Below are 17,729 nucleotides of genomic sequence, written 5' to 3'. Positions count from 1 at the left end.
AAGAGTAGGTGTCTCTAGAAAGTCGTGTCGTCATGTCATTCAGTAGGTGTTACCTTTTTTCTGAGTCAGCACTAAGCAAATGTCCCAGCCTGGTGCTGCAAAGTGCCAGTTTGTAGATGACATTTACATCTGCGGTCCTAAAGGCTTGTGATTATTGAAGCTTGTGTAATAGTTTTACTAAGATTAGACATTAGCTCTAGCATGTTGGCTAGAGGACACAAGACTGAACGGGACCTCCTGGCCTTACAACATGCTATGGGTCAAAGCAAAAAAGACAGGGTCACTGCAAGTGCCCTGTCACTGCAAGAGCAGCGAACTAACAGGATTACCTCAACAATCTCTAAAGTGATGCCCCTCTGTGATTTCAGGAAGAAATCCTCTTTATCTTCACTTTCTGTCCTAGATCATAGTGTTGGGTGCAGAGCACAGCTGATATGTTTTGAGGGCACTGTGTTTTGGTGGATACGGCTGTTCCTGAAGACCATATTTTCTCACATACCACACACCTGCAAAAAGACATGCACCTTCTTTTTAGAAGAGAGAATGCAGAAAAAAATATTTTTCCACAATCAGGGTCTAGAGTTGGCTTTTTCATAATGAGGCTGTGTTGCAAAATGGCTGCCAGCTTTCCTCTGAACCAGCAAGCTGAGAGCATCTGTGAAAAGGTTAACATTGGACTCCACCCCTCCTGCTTGCTGGCTGAGAAAGAAGCTGACAGCCATTTTGCAACACATTGTCTTCATGCTTCTATTCTTCTTCTTCTTCCATGTTCCTGTTCCAGTGGAAACAAATCAAGTGCCTCACTTAAGACATGCACCCCAATTTGGGAGCACTGATTTTGGGGGAAGGGATGCATGTGGTATGTGAGTAAATATAGCATTGATAACTGTATGTTATACATAACTGTATTCCACTTTCCAGCACCCTCTCCCTTCCCCCGCTGTTTTGAAATGGGGAGAGGACCAAGCCTGTTCCTTTGGTGGTGCTGGTGGTGGTAGTGATGGTGATTATAAAGCATTTTTATAGTGGTGGTGTTACTGTGATGGCCCAGGGAATGTGAGAAGACCAAGATTATACAACATTTCCAATGTGGTGGTGCCCAGAATCAGCAGCCAAGAATGAGCCTCCATTGGGCTTGGTGCTGTACAAACACAAAGACATTATTTCCCTCTTCAGCATGTACAGTCTACCTAGACAGGACAGGCCCAGGGTAGGGGGAGTAAGTCTGCTGCATAAGCAGAATGAACAATGTGATGGCAGCAAATTTTGTATTTGTTCTGTTTTGGGAAGGGACTCAGGGAAAGAAGAAGTGAAAAGGAAGGGATGCGGAGAGAAGGGGAGAGGGTAGAGGCCTGGATGTGATGCAACAAAAAATTAAGTGGAGGAAGGGGAGAGAGCAGACATCCAGGTGGAACAAGGCAGGGAGCATCCAGAAAGTTCTCTGTGGGCACATCTACACATGCAAGTAATGCACAACAATAAACTCTGGTTCAGTTCATGCTGGGGTTTATTGGTCCGGATGCCACATTTGAACATGAGCCTGGGACTGCAGCACAGCCAGGTCAGAGCAGCCCCGGCTGGCATGGGGCAACCCCCACACTAAAGCACCCTCATGCCCCAGCCAGCCCCATCAGCTTCTACACGTGCATTGCTGTGAAGTTAATTAGCTGGCACTGTCCTGATAGCACTGCACATGTAGATGCTGAGACGCTTACCGCGGAGCTAATTAGGCAACACGACAGTAAACGTCTCATGTAGATGCATCCTGTATGTCCGAAGTCATTGCTTTGGGTCCTTCTGCTTCACTTCAACTTCCTACATACTGGAGTCTGCCATTCCAAGGAACTAATGAAGTTGGGCCACACCATTGGTTCAACCACCCGTGATGGTGGCACAGAGCCTCAGACTCTGCAACACCTGCTGCAGTGCCCGCTGCTCAAAGTACCTCATGAAGTACATTAAATGAGCACAAGCATGCATAGCAAAATGGTCAAGTGTGGTGTGGAGACATGAGAAGTACTGCAGGTAATGCATGGCTGTCGCTAGGGAAGCAGAACAGATGGGGGGCTACAGCAGAGCAGCATGCTTCCTCTGTCTCCCTCCCACGTGGCCACCAGTCTGGCAGCATCTGTTTTCTAGCGCTGGCATTATTTTAGGACACAACATGCCAATATTGAAAGGAGGCTAGACGAACTGAGGAGTATCTCCCAACAAGCTGCCTTTGTTTAGCTGCAGAGGCAGTGTTTAAGTTAACTCTGCAGTAATTCATGACATGCCTCTTCTATCACCCCTCGGAGGATGGAATGGATTCAGGCAATGTCAGTAAACCCACAGCTGCAGGGTTGAAGCAGTGCTGTGATGTTGGCTGGTTATGCTCTAGCGCTGGCAGGAAATACAAGCAACTTTGTGCTGACTGGGAGCTCAGTGGTGGTAATAACATAATCCCCCGAGGGAACTATGCATTCTCCTTTTCCCCTACACTGGCAAGGAAAATACCACAGGCTCCAACCAGAATTCCTCCTTCTCACCAGGCTGGCACATACCCGCTGTATACGTTTGAGTAGGAAAGGGGCAATGGCATAATATGACCCAATGAATTTTGGCTGGGGGGATCAGTTTCATGTATTTTCCAGGAGGCTCCAGACTTCAGACTCTGTTTGCATTGCTTCTGTCAGAGGAACGGGTAGAAGGGAATATGGGTAGAAGGTAAGGCAGTTTGGCCTTTAAGCCAAACAGGCTGCTGGGGGCAGGAATGTCACACGAAAGAGCTGTTGTACTGCACAGATATGTGGAGATCCTTCAGGTTTCCAGCCAGCTGTTTCCCCATAAGTCTGTGGTTCCATGCTGCAGGCAAGTCATGCACCACCCCCTTCTCTCACTGCCTAATCCATTTTTAAATGGGCATAATGAGAAGTGGTGTTAGATCTCAGTTTTATCATTCCGCAGGTATGTGTGTAGTACAGCACAGAGTTTGTAAAATATTTTGATCCTTTGAGATGAAAGGCTGAATGTAACAGTAGGATGAAGTACAAGAAGGAGGAGATGCCTGGTGTCTGGCGGCAATAGTGTTCAAAGTATTCTGGGACAGTGCATTGATATTTGGAGACATTCCTTTATAAAATATATTCTCCCCTCCCCAAGTATCTATGCACTGTCCCAGAATACTTTGAACACCTTTGCTGCCAGACACCAGGCATCTCCTCCTTCTCGTACTTCATCCTACAGTACCACCAATGCATCATGCTTTCCTCAGCGGAATATGTGCAGGTCAAATAGGTGTCAGTAATGCTACATCCAGATTCAGGGTTTTTCATGAACATGCATTAGAGCAGGGCTGTCTTTGGCTAAGGACAGACATTCAGAAAGTCTGAGCCTAAATTGATTCAATCTTGCAGGTTAGTATAACCTGGCTAGGCTGAACCAGTTTGTAACTGGACATTCTCTCTGGACTGAAGAAATTCAGGCACGTGCCTGCAGTGGCTTAGGCTAGAAGCCAGGGGGTGCTAGAACAGCCCTCCCTTCCCTTGGACAGTACTGAGCTGGTAGAGGGGGGGTATGGTCAGGCTCCCACAGGACCTCTGATTAAGAAGGTCTGCCTGCTTTTCCCTGCTGGCAAGGGGTGGGAGTGTTGCCAGACCCCCAGACCCCTGCTAGTACTCTGAGGCAAGCGGGGGGAGTGCAGTGCATGCATCTGTTGATGATGCAGAGCTTTTCAATCTCCCTCTCCCTGCTTCTTTATACTAAACTGACAGGCCAAACCAGCAGAGGGCTGATAACAGTGATTATCACCTCATCAACAAATCAACAGGCTCTCTCCTTTAGTTCAAACTCATCTTAATCAGCTTACAGCTGACCCATTGATTAGCTCCAAAAAGCCTGTTCTGTCTGCCTGTCCCAGTGAAATTGGAGAGAAACACACATATTAGCTAGCATACCACATGCTTAGGGTCCATGAGGCTGGGGTCTGTGCTGTGGGAGATGGGAGGGAGGGAGGGAGGGGGAATTCCTGCTTAGGCAGCAAACAGCATGGGGGAGTGGGGAGTAGGGCAGGGGGAAGTCAGGCAGACCCTGCTGTACCTGTAGTCCAGGGGTGGGCAAAATGGGGCCTGGGGGCTGGATGCAGCCCGCCAAGCCATTCTGTCTGGCCTGTGGCACCCCTAAAATTTTTAGAAAATTTATATTTATCTGCTCCTGGCTGCCTGTCATGCAGCCCTCGATGGCTTGCCAAAATTCAGTAAGTGGCCCTCCGCCCAAAATAATTACCCACCCCTACTGGCCCAAGGGGAGGGGCCAGCCCTGCTGTGGAGCAGAGAGCCCTGCCCAACCCAGAGCATGCCGGGATGCTGGGGGTGTCTGGTTTATCTTAAATCAGCAAGGGGTCTGGGACAGACATTGCATAAACTGGTTTGACCCAAATCAGTTAAGTCTGATACTACGTTCAACCAGGTTTATCACAAACTGGTTTCAGCCATTTTCAAACTGGCTTATGTGTACTGAACCTCTGTTCTGTTACAGGTTTAAACCAGTTTCTGATCACTTAAACCGGTTTATGTGTAATGTCTGTCCCTAGTCTTTGAGTTATTTTAACCTTGCCTGGGTCAGAAGCCAGTAAAAGGTCTAGTAGAAGTTGTCCTCCTCCTATCTGGGGTAAATGAGCACACTTAGCAACTGTGCTTAAGAAATGTGTAGATACACACATACAGTCTGTACATGAGATTGGGAGGGGGGCTTGTGGGCTCCAAAGGGACTGGTGTGAGGAGCGTTACCATAGAGCCAGTAATAAATAGCAGCCATCTAGTTATGACCAGCCCATGGCTGCTTTCACTGGAGGGAGTAAAGGCAGCTTTCCATTGCTACTCATATCCTCTCTGTGCATTTGGTGAGAGCAGGTAGGGAAAGGACACAGGAGAATGGCAAAGGAGAGGCTAGAGGAAGAACAAAGGTGAAAGGAGGGAAAAGAAATACAAAATAAGACAAATCAAAGGTTGAGAAACCAGCATCTAACCTGGCCCTAGGCTAAATAGTTGGACCTGTGCTGCAGGGTGCTGCAGCCCAGGGCCGACTACTAAGCCTGGCCCTAGGCTAAGTAGTCGACTGCACAGTGCTGACACATCCATTTTGCTTTCTCCTTGTCTTCCCTATTGGGTCCCCATAGCTCCACCTTTCTTTGGCTGCAGTTGTTCACGTATTCCTGGACCAGCATGTTTTCCCAGGCTGATTCATTCCAGTGACGATGAGTTGCTTAGATGTGAATCAGGAGTGAAAATGACTTGACCCATGGTGTAGTTCCTGGTCAGGTTTGACTACTCATTTTCAGCTTTTGTCATCCTCCACTATTTGGGGTACCATAGAGCGTGAAGGTCAGTGCACAGAAGCCTGGCCAGTGCCTTCCATTGGGTGATCAGGGTAGTTGCAGATTGCTGTGAAATGTTGAAGTCTGACCAAAGCCAAAAGGAATTGCAAATGCTTCTCGAGGGTTAGGCTGGAATAGCGGAATTCACTCCTGGCAGATACCATACATAAGGTCTGTGATGCCCTCAAGTCCTAGTTTAGCTAATGCTTCAATGAGAATCAGGCTGGCACCTTGAAGAAGGGTGAGTTTAACCCCAAATGGCTATTTTTGCATTAATCTGATGGGATATGGAACTATTGAAATGTTCCTACAAGACACAATGTGTAATATGTCAGTACATACTAAGCGTGCATTTACACATGGGAGCACTCTCTCCAAGTGTCAAAGCAGCAAAAAGCAATGGAACAAAAATGCAGTGACAGACTCTCGGTCGCTTGATCTGGAGCAAAGCTGATCTGATTACTGACAGAGGAATAGCTGCCTAGGTTGCAGTACTACAGAAAAGGATTTGGGGGTAACCGTAGGCCATAAGCTGAATGCGAGCCAACTTATTCTCTTGTTGCAAAAAAAAAAAAGCCAACAGCATCCTGTGTTGTATTAACAAGACTGTCAGTTGCAAATCAAGAGAAGTGATTCTTCTGCTCTGTTCAGCACTGGTGAGGCCTTACCTGGAGTACTGCATCGTTTTGGACCCCACACTTCAATACAGATGTGGACAGTTTGGAAAGAGTCCAGTGCAGGGCAGCAAATATGATCGGGGCCTGGGAGATAAGATTTACTGAGGAAAGGCTGAAATAACTAGGGTTATTTAGCATGGAGAAAAGAAGACTGAGGGGGATTTGGTAACAGTCTTCAAATACCTGAAGGGTGATTATAGAAAGGATGGGGATGGGTCTTTCTCTGTGGCAGTAGGGGACAGGAGTAGGAGCAATGGCTTCAAGCTGCAGCAGGGGAAATTTAGGCTGGAGATTAGGAGGAACTTTCTGACTATGAAGATGGTCAGGCATCTCAGCAGGCTACCTAGAGAAGTTGTGGAATCGCCATGCTTGGAAACCTTCAAAAGCAGGTTAGACAGATACTTAGCTGGTATGGTTTAGTTAGGGATGATCCTACCTTGAGCAGGGGGCTGGCCTAATTGACTTTATGAGGTCTCTTACAGCCCCACTTTCCTATGACCCTAAAAGTAAAAAAAGCTCAAGCTCCTTAATACAGGAGTCGAGGGATGAGAGCAAGCCCCTTATTTGCTTAGGAGGAAACATGAACTTGTATGAATTACCACAACCATTTATTTAAACAGGGAGCCATGCAGTTTTGGAAATGCACTGTAAAAACAACAACAAAGAGTGTAGAATTGCACTACAGCAGATTCTTTTCCTTTGCGGTAACCTTCAGTATCTAAGTTTACTGGTTTGCGACTCTACCTCAGTGGAGAAATAGCATATGAATACACAGCTTTTAGGAAACTGGGGAGTAAGAAAACATTAAGCAGGGCAGGAAAAGGCAGACAAAATGGTACAAGGTTGATTTAACAAATATTTAAAATCTGAGTCATCATCTCTCAGGATGTAGACTTCCCACAAAAATGCCCACAGGCATTTGTGAAGATAATTTGTGTCCACCATGCCTCAGAGCAGTTCTGTAAGGATGAATTCCAAGAGACAGCAAGGATGTCTAGAAAAAAAATCACGTGCATCTTTGGAGAATTCTGGCTGCAGAACATGTTATGTGAGAACGTTGGAAAAACAAAGTGTAATTACTTGCAATTAGCAAAGTGCAATTACCAATGGACTTTCCTGCAAAAAAATATATAGTATACTGGTATTTTGTCTTTAAAAATTAGAATCCCTAATTTTGCTTTGCAGAAGCTTTAAAAACTCCCTACGTATCTACTATGAAACAAGCAGTGGAGTTGGTTTTAGTGATAATGAGTACAAATGCAATGTATGGGTCTCCTGTTGCTATACAGATGTGTTTGTTGCTTTGCTAATGTGAACAGATAGTTAAGGCTGAGCCTACCTTCCTTGCCTTGTTCCAATTCAGACTGAGCCACATTTTGACACACCTGACTCAGTCATTTTATCAAAGTGAAAGGCAGGCCTTAATCTCATTATATTGTTACCATTCTCAATGATGGGAAGCTTCTCTTCCGCTCTTTCCTCTTCCCAGCCAGCTATGGAGACATTAGTAGTTCTGGAAATGCAGCAGTTACAGCAGAATGCTGTCTCACCATAAACCTTCATAGTAAATGTCTCTCTCCAAAAACAAAGAAGGCCACATTCCTTTTTTTTCTTCAAAAGGATGAATTTAGAACAAAATGTTGTGCAACTCCCCGCAACCTTCGTGCTCATAGCCAACTGTTTTTCCCATAGAAAGCAATGGGAAGGCAATTTGTTTCCATTTCAGCAGTTTTACAGGGGCATGAAAGAACCGTGGAGACACTCTCTTCCACAGAAATACACCCCCCCCCCGATCCTACTTTCATGATACCTGATCTTTATTCTAATAAATATTTGTCAGGCACAAACAGTTCTTTTTCATTCTGCAAGGGAGAGTAATGAGCAGAGCGGTCAGAGACTGCCTGGGTGGCAGTTCCAAATTTGAGGAACAAGAGACTCCCTGTGTCTTCAAGTCCAGTTCTCTGTTATTGGAGGTAACCAGGTTATATAATCACTTTCATAAACTCGCTGAGCTTTGTCTTAGAGGTAGGAGTGTTCCCTCTTCCTACTCAAAAGCAATTCCAAAACTTCAGTGCTCTAGGGCACTGACATGCATGGAAAAAGCTCCACAAACTGCGCTTTGTTGGAAGTAGCAGCGCATTAGTTGGACCTGGCTCCTCAGCATCTGTATAGATCGGGTGCTTCAGCAGGGCTTTTTGTTGCTTTTAGCTAAAGTTGATTAAATCGGCTATTAGATAAAAGTGCCAAAATGCCCTGTTGAAGCACCTGATCAATACAGATGTTTGGCGAGCCAGGCCCAACTAGTATGAAGCCTCTTCTGGCCATGCGCTGGGCTCAGCACAGGGGTGCACGGAGTTTGAAGTAAAACACCATTTTTTTAATGTATCTGTAAGCAGCCCTAGTGCTTAGGAACCTCCTTGTTTCCAGCCTAAATTTATTCATGGCCATTTTGTATCTTATGCCAACATTTGTCTCTTTGCTTGAGTAGATTTTTCCCCCTGGTGCTTGGTCTGGAGCCCAACCATGTCCTTGCTCAGCCTTCTTTTTGCCAGGTTAAGCCAGCCAAGATCTTCTTGCCTCCTCTCCTAAGAGATGCTCCATTTCCTTCAGCATCCTGGTAGTCCTTTCTCTGTGCCTGCATCATTTTGAGTGCCAGTTGTTCAAACTGCTGTGCAGAGTTAGGGGCCTACATGGTCAGCTAACACAAATTAGACAAGAAGGGCAGAGTCTTGTTTCACCTAGTGTAGGGCCATCCAGTGGCAGCCTGGAATGGGTTAATCTGCAGCCCCAGGCTCCTAAAAGACCAGCACTCCCCGTATTGTTTCAGCTGTGGCTGCAGTCAGGCTCTCCCAGCTTCTTTTCCCTCCTCTGGCTTCCACTTCCTGCAGAAGCCCACTGCACAAGGCAGGGGGGAAGGCCACAGCCAGTTTGCTGAGGGTCGTGCTACCCAGTGCAGCAGTGATGGGGAGGCTGCCTAGGTATGTGGTACAGCGAGCCCATGGCTTGCACTGTTGAGGCCCCTGCCGGGGTGGCTTGTGCAGGGAGCAGCCCCTAGCAGCTTAGAAATTGGACAGTCCTGACCTGGTGAGAAAACAAGGTGCAGCTTGAGACTGAGATACTGAACAATTGTGTTGGAGCAAGTAGTGGAGGTATTGTACCATCTTCCACAGATGCACAGACATCTTCCTATTGGTACAAAGGCAGAAGAGAGATGGAGTCAAGCCTTCAGGTTTCTCAGTGTGGGGTCCTGCCACTTCATTATCAGGTAGTGAGCAGGAAGTGCCAAATGCTTCAAAGAAGAAAATGAAAGCTGCTTTTTAACTTCAGACACCCCCTCCTCAACCCCAGAAAACAGCCACTAAAGCACCTGACATATGCATGTGCATGCACATGCCCCATGTGTCTCTGGGGAAGGATGTGTATGGACATAATACCAGAGTGCCTTGGTTTGTCCAGATTAGTTATCTAGATTACAGGGCACATTGTGAAGCTTAATGTAGTAACGTGTGAAGGATGGAAGGTAAGATCACACTACAAGGTAACATTTTGAATCACCACAAAAGGAAAAGTTGTGACAGGAAAATACAAAAATAGGAAAAAGAAAGGTGTTAAATGAATCACTCCTAGTCTGATGCAAGAGAAATTAGGAGAGGGGGAAAAGGAAAGCTAATTACTGCATTCACTAATACTGTCATATTTTATGTCCAACAGGTACCTCTGTCACAAATTGCTTTCAGCTCTGCCCCTCCTCCTCAGATCCTGTACAATCCAGCTCAGCAGATCCTGACATATGCTGGCTTTTGTCCGTCTGCAGCAGCCATCCCTGCATACTCATCTTATCCTTTACCTCTCCAGGTACAGTATTAATTCTGTCCCTCTTGTTAGTCTTCTTGGAAACCAGAGGATATTCATCGGTATATAAACTGCAGTAGTAAGTCACATGCTTTGGAGATTTAACGGTAGTAGAGAAGATCGCTGATCTATTAGAGAATACTTGTTTAAAGTCATGCGATGTTCAGTTATAATGTTGTTTGGCTGCTGCCTGCTGGTGGGTAACTGCTGTGATGTAACTGGATTCGCTTAACATCATTTCACTTAAAGACATTTTTCAAGAACATAACTATGACTTTAAGCGAGGAGTAGCTGTACCTTGAAATGTGAGCTTGGAGACACCAGTGGGAAGAATGGAGGAGCTATAGTAGAAAACCTCCATCCTTCCTTGTGTATACCCTGAAGTGACTTTTAGGAGACAGCCTTCCAGGGACTGCTGGGGAAAGCAGGCAAAGACAGTGTCATGAAGAGTAATTTTATCATTTGGGAGGGGTGCTACTTTTGCTCTTATACACCAAAAATATGGTAATCACGAAGTAGTTATAAAGCAACATATGACCTGTGGGCCAGATGCAGCCCTTGCAGCCACTGGATCCAGCCATAGAGCTCAAGGGTTTTACCTGTGTCAATCCTATGCTGGAGTCAAGCAGTGAGGAGCTGTGCCCACGCTGCTGCCGCTTCTCTCCTTCCTCCCCCTGGCTGCAGTGTGGGCAGCTTCCAGTGGGTGGGGATCTGCATTGAGGCTGAGCAGCTTGCATCTGCACCCACACTGCAGCCAGGATGTGATGGGGGCAAAAAAGAAATGGGGGAAATGAAAGGGAAGCAGGTCAGAGCAGTAGCAGCACAAATGCAGTTTCTAGCATTCAAGACCTGACAACTCCCCACTAGCTGGAAGCTGTGCCTGTGCTGCAGCCACAGAGTGAGGGGGAGTGCACAGGGAGAAGCGGTAGCAGCGCAGATGTAGCTCTTAGCTTCCTGGCCATGGTGCAGCTCCAAGGAAAGCCCCTGTTCTGCTGCTGTGCCATCAGAGGCACTCAGCCTGCACTGGACCAGAGCAGGGCTGTTCTGGCCCATGGCTTGTTAAAGGTTGCTGGAACAAGATAAGTACCACTAGCATCACCACAATCTCCTCTTCCTGTGGCTTCAAGCCCTGTCTGTTTTTTTGACAGAACAAGCCTAGACAGTTAGCCTGAGAGGAGGGAGGTGCCTGCCTGCAGCCTGCATCAGATGCCTAAGCCCTAGAAAAAGGGCTGGTGATTCACTTACTCCCCATCATCCCAGCCTTTCCCAACAGTAAGTGCCAGGTAGCTCTGAGCATGCAGATTTTCTGGATCACTATTCAGAGACATTAAACTCTCCCCCTGCATCATACAAAGAGACAGGCCCATTTCTCCTTCACTGAATCCAGCTGTCTCCATCTCTGATCCTTCAGAAGCAGGCCATGTTGATAAATCAGTTTAACTGTTTGCAGGCTGCATAGGTACCGCAGGGAGGTAAGCCACAGAAGTAGGTGGATTAAACTGATATGCACCATAGAGGAACTCATAAATACTTGCATCACTAAATGCCTAGTAAGAGCTGTGATGCCAGTACAGTTGTAAAACATCAGATTCTGAAAACTTGATGTGGTCAATCACATCTGCATAATCTAGTGTACACATCACATACCTTCATGCACTGGCAGAGAGACAGTAATGAGGGACTACTTCCAATTCTCAATGAAAAAGCTCCAATTTTCTAAGTGTTCAACAGAGCAATTAAGTGTAGATTGAGAGTACAGAAATGGTCTTTAGAGAAAAGAGGATCAATATAAAACAACTGAAGAGACCACAGAAGTAAATGTAGAATTCATGTCAGACCATACAAACTGCTTGCTGTCTTTAACCAGAATTTCCAAATACACTGCAAAATAAACAGATTAATCCCTTTTCATATATTGCTAAATATTTTTTAAATTAGTTCATTTTCCTTTCCCTTTCTACCTGATAGTCAGAGGCAGTCAGCTGACAGCTTGGATTTCCACAGTTGCAAGCTATTAATCCCTCTCCAAGAAAAAAACAGCTTTCCTAAATGTAAGATATAATCATGTTGCAGTGTGGAGGGAATGAACAGCAGCACTAGTATAAAAATCTTATTTATATGAGTGATTGCTAGCTTAGTGAGGATGTTCAGTCTACCGAGACAATCATCATCCTATTTGAAATTTTTGTAAGTAACAACAAACCAGTTCTGAAATAACCATATTTTTAGGCTACAACCATCTTTATTAGTGAGGAGATATCTGGGTTAGGTCTAGAAAAAGATTTAGGTGCCGAAGGAGGGTAGTCAGATGAGGTTTGGATTCCCAAGTCCATAATGTAGATCTTCCAAATCAGCTGCTTCTTAGCCTTTGAGGCATCTAATGTCCAGAGGTGGACACTTGTTCATCATCAGTCCCTACAAGCCTGTATCTGAGCATATCCTGGTCTTGACACTACTGAGTATCTAAACCCTATTATCCACAAACTGAGCATTCTTCTGTTTTGGCCCCATGCAAGGTTTGCTGCAGTAGGTGGTCTCAGAACTCACTGACCAGACTGTGCCGCATACAAAATAGTGATGCCAGCCCCAATTCCAGGAGAAGCCTTGGAACTGTATATTCCAATCAGAGATAGGCATGGCCTGTAGCCCTAAGTAACCTGTTTATCTCCTGTAGTGGGGTGACATTTAAGATGCATCTTTTCCAGAGTATCATCCACATGCTGGCTATTATAGATACCATTCTAAATAGAACATCAGTCTCCCTAGGCATTGTACAGCTTAGCTGGACATTTATAATGAGACAAAATGTGTGAGTTTTCAGTTACTCCACACTAGTTTACTGATAAATCAAAGATCAAACTGAATATATACAACAGGGAAATCATGTTAGTTATTTATATAGAATGAAAGTCACAAGTGACTTACACCTACTGGAGCCTTAAGCTGGTTCTACGCTTTCATTTTGCCGACATAATTGGTTAGGGTTGGAGTGCTATTCCAGCAAATATCTTACTGACAATGCAGTACACCACCAAACACATTGTCCACAGTGGAATCTGTCACCAATTTAGACGGCCAGGCTCCCTAGACCAGCAGTGCTTAATCTTGTGGCCGTGTGTGCCAGGTAAGTGGCACTGGGCCAGTCTGCATGCTGGGATTCAGTCCCAGGGGCCCTGTCAGCCTCCCACACCAGGATTGGGCACTAGGGCCTGACACAGCTCTTGTGCTGGCACCGGATCCAGCCCATAGGGCCCAAGGCTCCTCATGAGTCTGGAAATTTGGTAGCAGTAAAGTTATAGAATGTCAAATCTTGAAAATCCAATATGGTTAGTTACTTCAGCCTGTTCTAGTGTACGGGATGTTGGTGCCTCACTCTAGACTGTAAGGAGATACTTTCCTATATTCAGGATGCACAACTCTGAATGCTCTCCTCGTGCAAGACTGCTAAGATCTGTTTCAAAACCAGAGCACCACCACCACCCGTTCATGCAGGCTGAGAGAGATAAGAATTCAGTTTCTCTCTCTGCCTGAGGGTATCAAACCCACACCTCCACCCCACAGAACATGCAAAGATTCATTAGGCTACAAAGAATGAGTAGAGTATGTTCAAGAGAGAAGCTGATGCTCTACCCTAGTGCATTCACCTGGGTGAGTGGTTTGCAGTTGCACTAATGTGTGTGTGCATGTTCAATGGCCATTTGCTATACACCTCCCACAAGCAGATAATAGCAAAACATGACATGAGGAATTTGGATTTTACAAGTATATAAGACAGAGTTTCTGTTTGTAAAGTTAGAGCTATTTCTAGAAGGGATTAATAGCACAGGTTATTCTTTAATGCTGTAATCTAGTTCTGCTCTTTGGTAACAGACCGGCTATCTGATCTGGTGAAAGGATAATTGTGCAAATGACGCTAACAGGACTGAATCATTACCAACCACCAGAAATCAGATGATAGAGAAGATTCTTGGTTCATTGTGAAACTGTCAGAAGTGGCTTTAAGGGCTGGTAAAGCCATGTTCTATAGCAGTGTTACTACTATTATCTAGTTAGACTAAATGACCTTTGAAGGTGCCTTCCAGCCCTGCTTTTCTATGATTCTGTCTTTTCAACTGTAATATGTCAATGCTACATTTGTATCTTAAAAGTTCAGCTTGTGTGAGACATACCCAGTACCCCCCGTCCCCCTTTGCAGGCATAACTAATGCTATTTAAACTAGTTCATATATAAATGGAGGAAACAATTCTCCTTTCAGACCCACACAGGGGCTCTTGACTTCAAAGTTTTGCTGTCTGCTTTCAGAGAACTCCTTTTGAGAGATCCATGCATGTAAGGAGAGAACACCATTTCCAAGAGGAGGAGCTAGCCTAGTTGCAGGGACGGTGCTAGTGTTCTAGGAAAGAATGGCTGAGGTAATACTGGGACAGTGGAGTTTATCTGCCAGGATTTTATATTTGCCGTGAAAGATTTTCATTTTCTTTTGGGACTGCACCTGGGTGCTCAGCACTTACACTGAAGCCCATTGCATGGCATGTGCTAACATGTGGGGGTTATTGGAAGTAACATTCCCATTGCAAACAGTGTCAGGATTTCACTCCAGATCTGTCCAAAAACTTCCCCTGTGATTTTTTTAAACAAATGGTGTGATTGATTATCTCTCAAACAGGGCTTGATTTCATAAGCACTGTTCTTACTGAAGAACCAGTCCAAAGGGCCTAGAGGGGTGTCAAATTCATCTGGCCCCACAGTCCAGATGAGTGACATGGGGTCAGTCAGTGGGATCCTAGATCCCATACTCCCCCCGCATCCAGCCCATTCCTGGATTCATGCTGCATGTCGTCTACATCCCAGAGCAATTGAGGTGGGCATCACATGTAGTGCAGATCCTGGATCAGCTGGAACAAGTGGCATGGGCAGTGCAGTCCAGCTGGGGCAGGCACTACATGGCATGAATCCCAGAGCAGCCAGTGGGCACCATGCTACACATGACATCTGCCCAGCCAGACTGTGCCACCTGTTTTAGCCACAGGGGAGGGAGCTGTTCCAGGGTGGCTGCTCCACATGGTCCAGGACCTGTGGGCACCCCGTGCAGTGCTGGTTCCAGACTGGCTAAAGCAGGTGCAACATGCAGTACACATCCAGGAATGCGTGGGTGGGTGCTGTGTGTGGCACAGTTTCTGGAGTGGCCAGGATGGATGTCCTGCCCGAGGGTTGGCCCGGGTCCATTCAGACAGAGGGGCAGCACCTGGGGATAAATAACAGGCTGTATGTTTGGCACCACTGACTTAAAGTTTCAGTGTTAAACCAGGTCAGAAGTATAGCCGCTCAAAAGTACTTGCCCTGTAGACCATAATGGTTCCAGTAGATAAAAGAATGTGGATTTTATCCACAAATAAAACATTTCTATATAAGGCCTTTAGCCCTTACATCAGCCGGGGCCAAACTGTTTGGCAGGTGTGCCACAAATTAAGCACCACACCCTCCCTAAGTGCCACTTCAGTCCCACTCCTCTGCCCTACCTGCTGCTCTTTTTTCTGCTCCCTGCTGCTGTGCTGCCTGTTTGCTCCCTGACCTACCACATGCCACAAGCAGGGGCTGCCCATGCTCATTATGGCTCCTGTGCTGCAGGTTGGCCACCCCTGCCTTAAACTTTCCAAGTATCAACATGGATTTAAATAAACAGCTCCACACATCTTGAAGATCAGTCAGAAACAGTGATTTACCTGGAAAAGTAGAGCGTCTCTCTTACAAACATATGTTTTGGGGGGGGGGGGGGGGGGGTGTTCTTACAGTTACTTTCACGCAGACTAATTTGTAGCTTAAGTCTTACTGAAAACTTAAACCTAGATTACAAAGTATAAACTGTGTCACCTTGATATGCATTGTATGTAATAATCTTAACGAAACCTATACTATAGTAACTGCTGCAATAAAGATGCCCAAGAGGTTTAGCTCTAGGATTTATTATTTAATATTTATATGTTATATATAATACACTTAATACAGCAAATATGCAAGCCTGGTTGCACTCTTGTACTGAAGAAGTTATTTTTCTTTGTCTGATTACAGCCTGCCAGCAATTTTCCAGGATCTTCATCTACAGATATTTCTTTATCTGATGATACTCAACCTCCATCTCACTCCAGCTCTAATTATGGGCTACCTCCAAATGCTCCACCACTATATACACCAACTTATTTCCTGCCAGGGGAAAAACCACCACCATATGCCCCCTAGAGCAGAGAATTGTATTTCAAACAGTCCCCGCCCCCCCTTCTTTAAAGAGACAGACACCTTTGGAAACTGTGCTGCACAGGCAACAGACTATCAAAGAAATCATATGGTGTGCTATGATTGTTCAATTTTTACTTACAAGTCACTATGACTAAACAGAATGCTGGAAGCCTATTGCAGGTGTATCACCCAGAGGAAGTTCTTAGTCACCACTCGGTTTTTATGTAGTCAGCTGCAACACTGCTTTCTGGCTAGCATAAGCATGACTTTTCTTCTCAGCATAATACCTAGTGACTTTTTCCCAGTAGAAAAAGCAAGAAAAAAGAGAAACAAATCACCCACTTTGGATGCTTCGTTCCATTTTTGTAAACTGATAATAGAGTGGTTTTGTAATTTTGATTTAGAAATCTTATAGTATGTACTATATGAGTGGGTAGTCCAGGGCTTTGAATCATTCTGGATAGAAAGAAACTAGAATTTCTTTACCTTAATAGCATTCTTTAGTAGCCCCTTTCTGTTGAAAGCCTTCTAATAAAAATAACATGCCGATTATTTTATAACTGAACAGGCCATGTTTATATCCAAGACTGCATGAATTTCACAAGGAAGGGGAAGCACAGTACAGAGGCAAAGTATCCCAATTAGCTTTACCCTACTCTGAAAGATGAAGTTCAGATATTACACTTTAATAGGGCTGTTTTAACTCTCTTGTCTGAAATGTGTGAATATAGTACTAGTCCAGTTAAGTTATGTCATTGTGTTGCAGGTGCAATTTCCAGATAAGTATTTAACCTATATATTTATTAAAGTGTTAAAAGTTCTGTATTTTTCCATATACTGTAGAAAGTAGATGAGATTGTAACAAAATGAGTTCTTTTCTACTACAGGAAAAAAATAAAACAAACGAGACAAACCAGAAGACCTTGAAGTGGTGTATGCTGACCTCAAGTCTTCTTATTTAAAGAAAAAAAAAGAGTTCTGTAATTTTGTAACAATTGGAATGGTTTGATGAATGCTCAGAGTAACCGAATGGTTTTCCTCCATCTCCACTTTCCCACTACAGAGAATGTAAAAATACATATCATATTATATGAACATACACAATGTATTTCCTATGCAATATCCAAAGGAAATACATGGTCTTTCACTCCCTCTGCTGGATGTGCATCATTAAGTAGCAAGTTCTATTCTCAACTCTAAACACCTATAAATGAGCACCTGAGCATGCTTTAAAAAAAATAAAAGTTACTCTGTTGCCAAGTCCTGGTGCAGTGTTTACTGTGGCACCACTGTTGTGGCACTGTCATTAGCTGTGTGGTAGGGCTATGAGAAGCTTCAGGTGCTGATTCGATTTGAAGATTTGGCCTGACTCAGCAACCGAATCTTCAAATCTGAATCAAATTGGGAGACCAAGAAAAAGGTCTGAATCAATTCGGAAAAGATTTGGAGAACTTCGGAGATTCGGGCAGTCCCTGCTCACCACCGCAGGGAGCTGGACCCAGACTCTGTGCCGGTAAGCAGGGGGCGGGGGTAGGGCTGGAGGAGGAGTGAGCGGACTATGGGGGGACCCCCGTCAGGCCCCAAGCCCTGCCTGCCCCCCCCAGCCCCCATG

At 45.2% G+C, this 17,729-nt stretch overlaps 1 protein-coding gene across 1 annotated transcript in view; it reads left to right on the top strand.

Moving 5' to 3' along the window:
• Positions 1–17,529, top strand: part of TMEM255B (transmembrane protein 255B) — a 17,993-nt gene extending 464 nt beyond the window's left edge. The window contains exons 2-3 of the mRNA XM_025193705.1: positions 9,742–9,885; positions 15,953–17,529. Coding sequence (XP_025049490.1) covers positions 9,742–9,885; positions 15,953–16,120 — 312 coding nt within the window. The 3' untranslated portion in view covers positions 16,121–17,529. The remainder of the gene's footprint in view (positions 1–9,741; positions 9,886–15,952) is intronic.
• The last annotated feature ends 200 nt before the right edge of the window (positions 17,530–17,729 follow it).

The sequence above is a fragment of the Alligator sinensis genome, unplaced genomic scaffold (assembly GCF_000455745.1).
Source record: "Alligator sinensis unplaced genomic scaffold, ASM45574v1 scaffold474_1, whole genome shotgun sequence".
NCBI classification, from domain to species: domain Eukaryota; kingdom Metazoa; phylum Chordata; order Crocodylia; family Alligatoridae; genus Alligator; species Alligator sinensis.
Note: the sequence above shows the minus strand (reverse complement) of the source record. Positions and strands in the feature narration are given on the sequence as shown.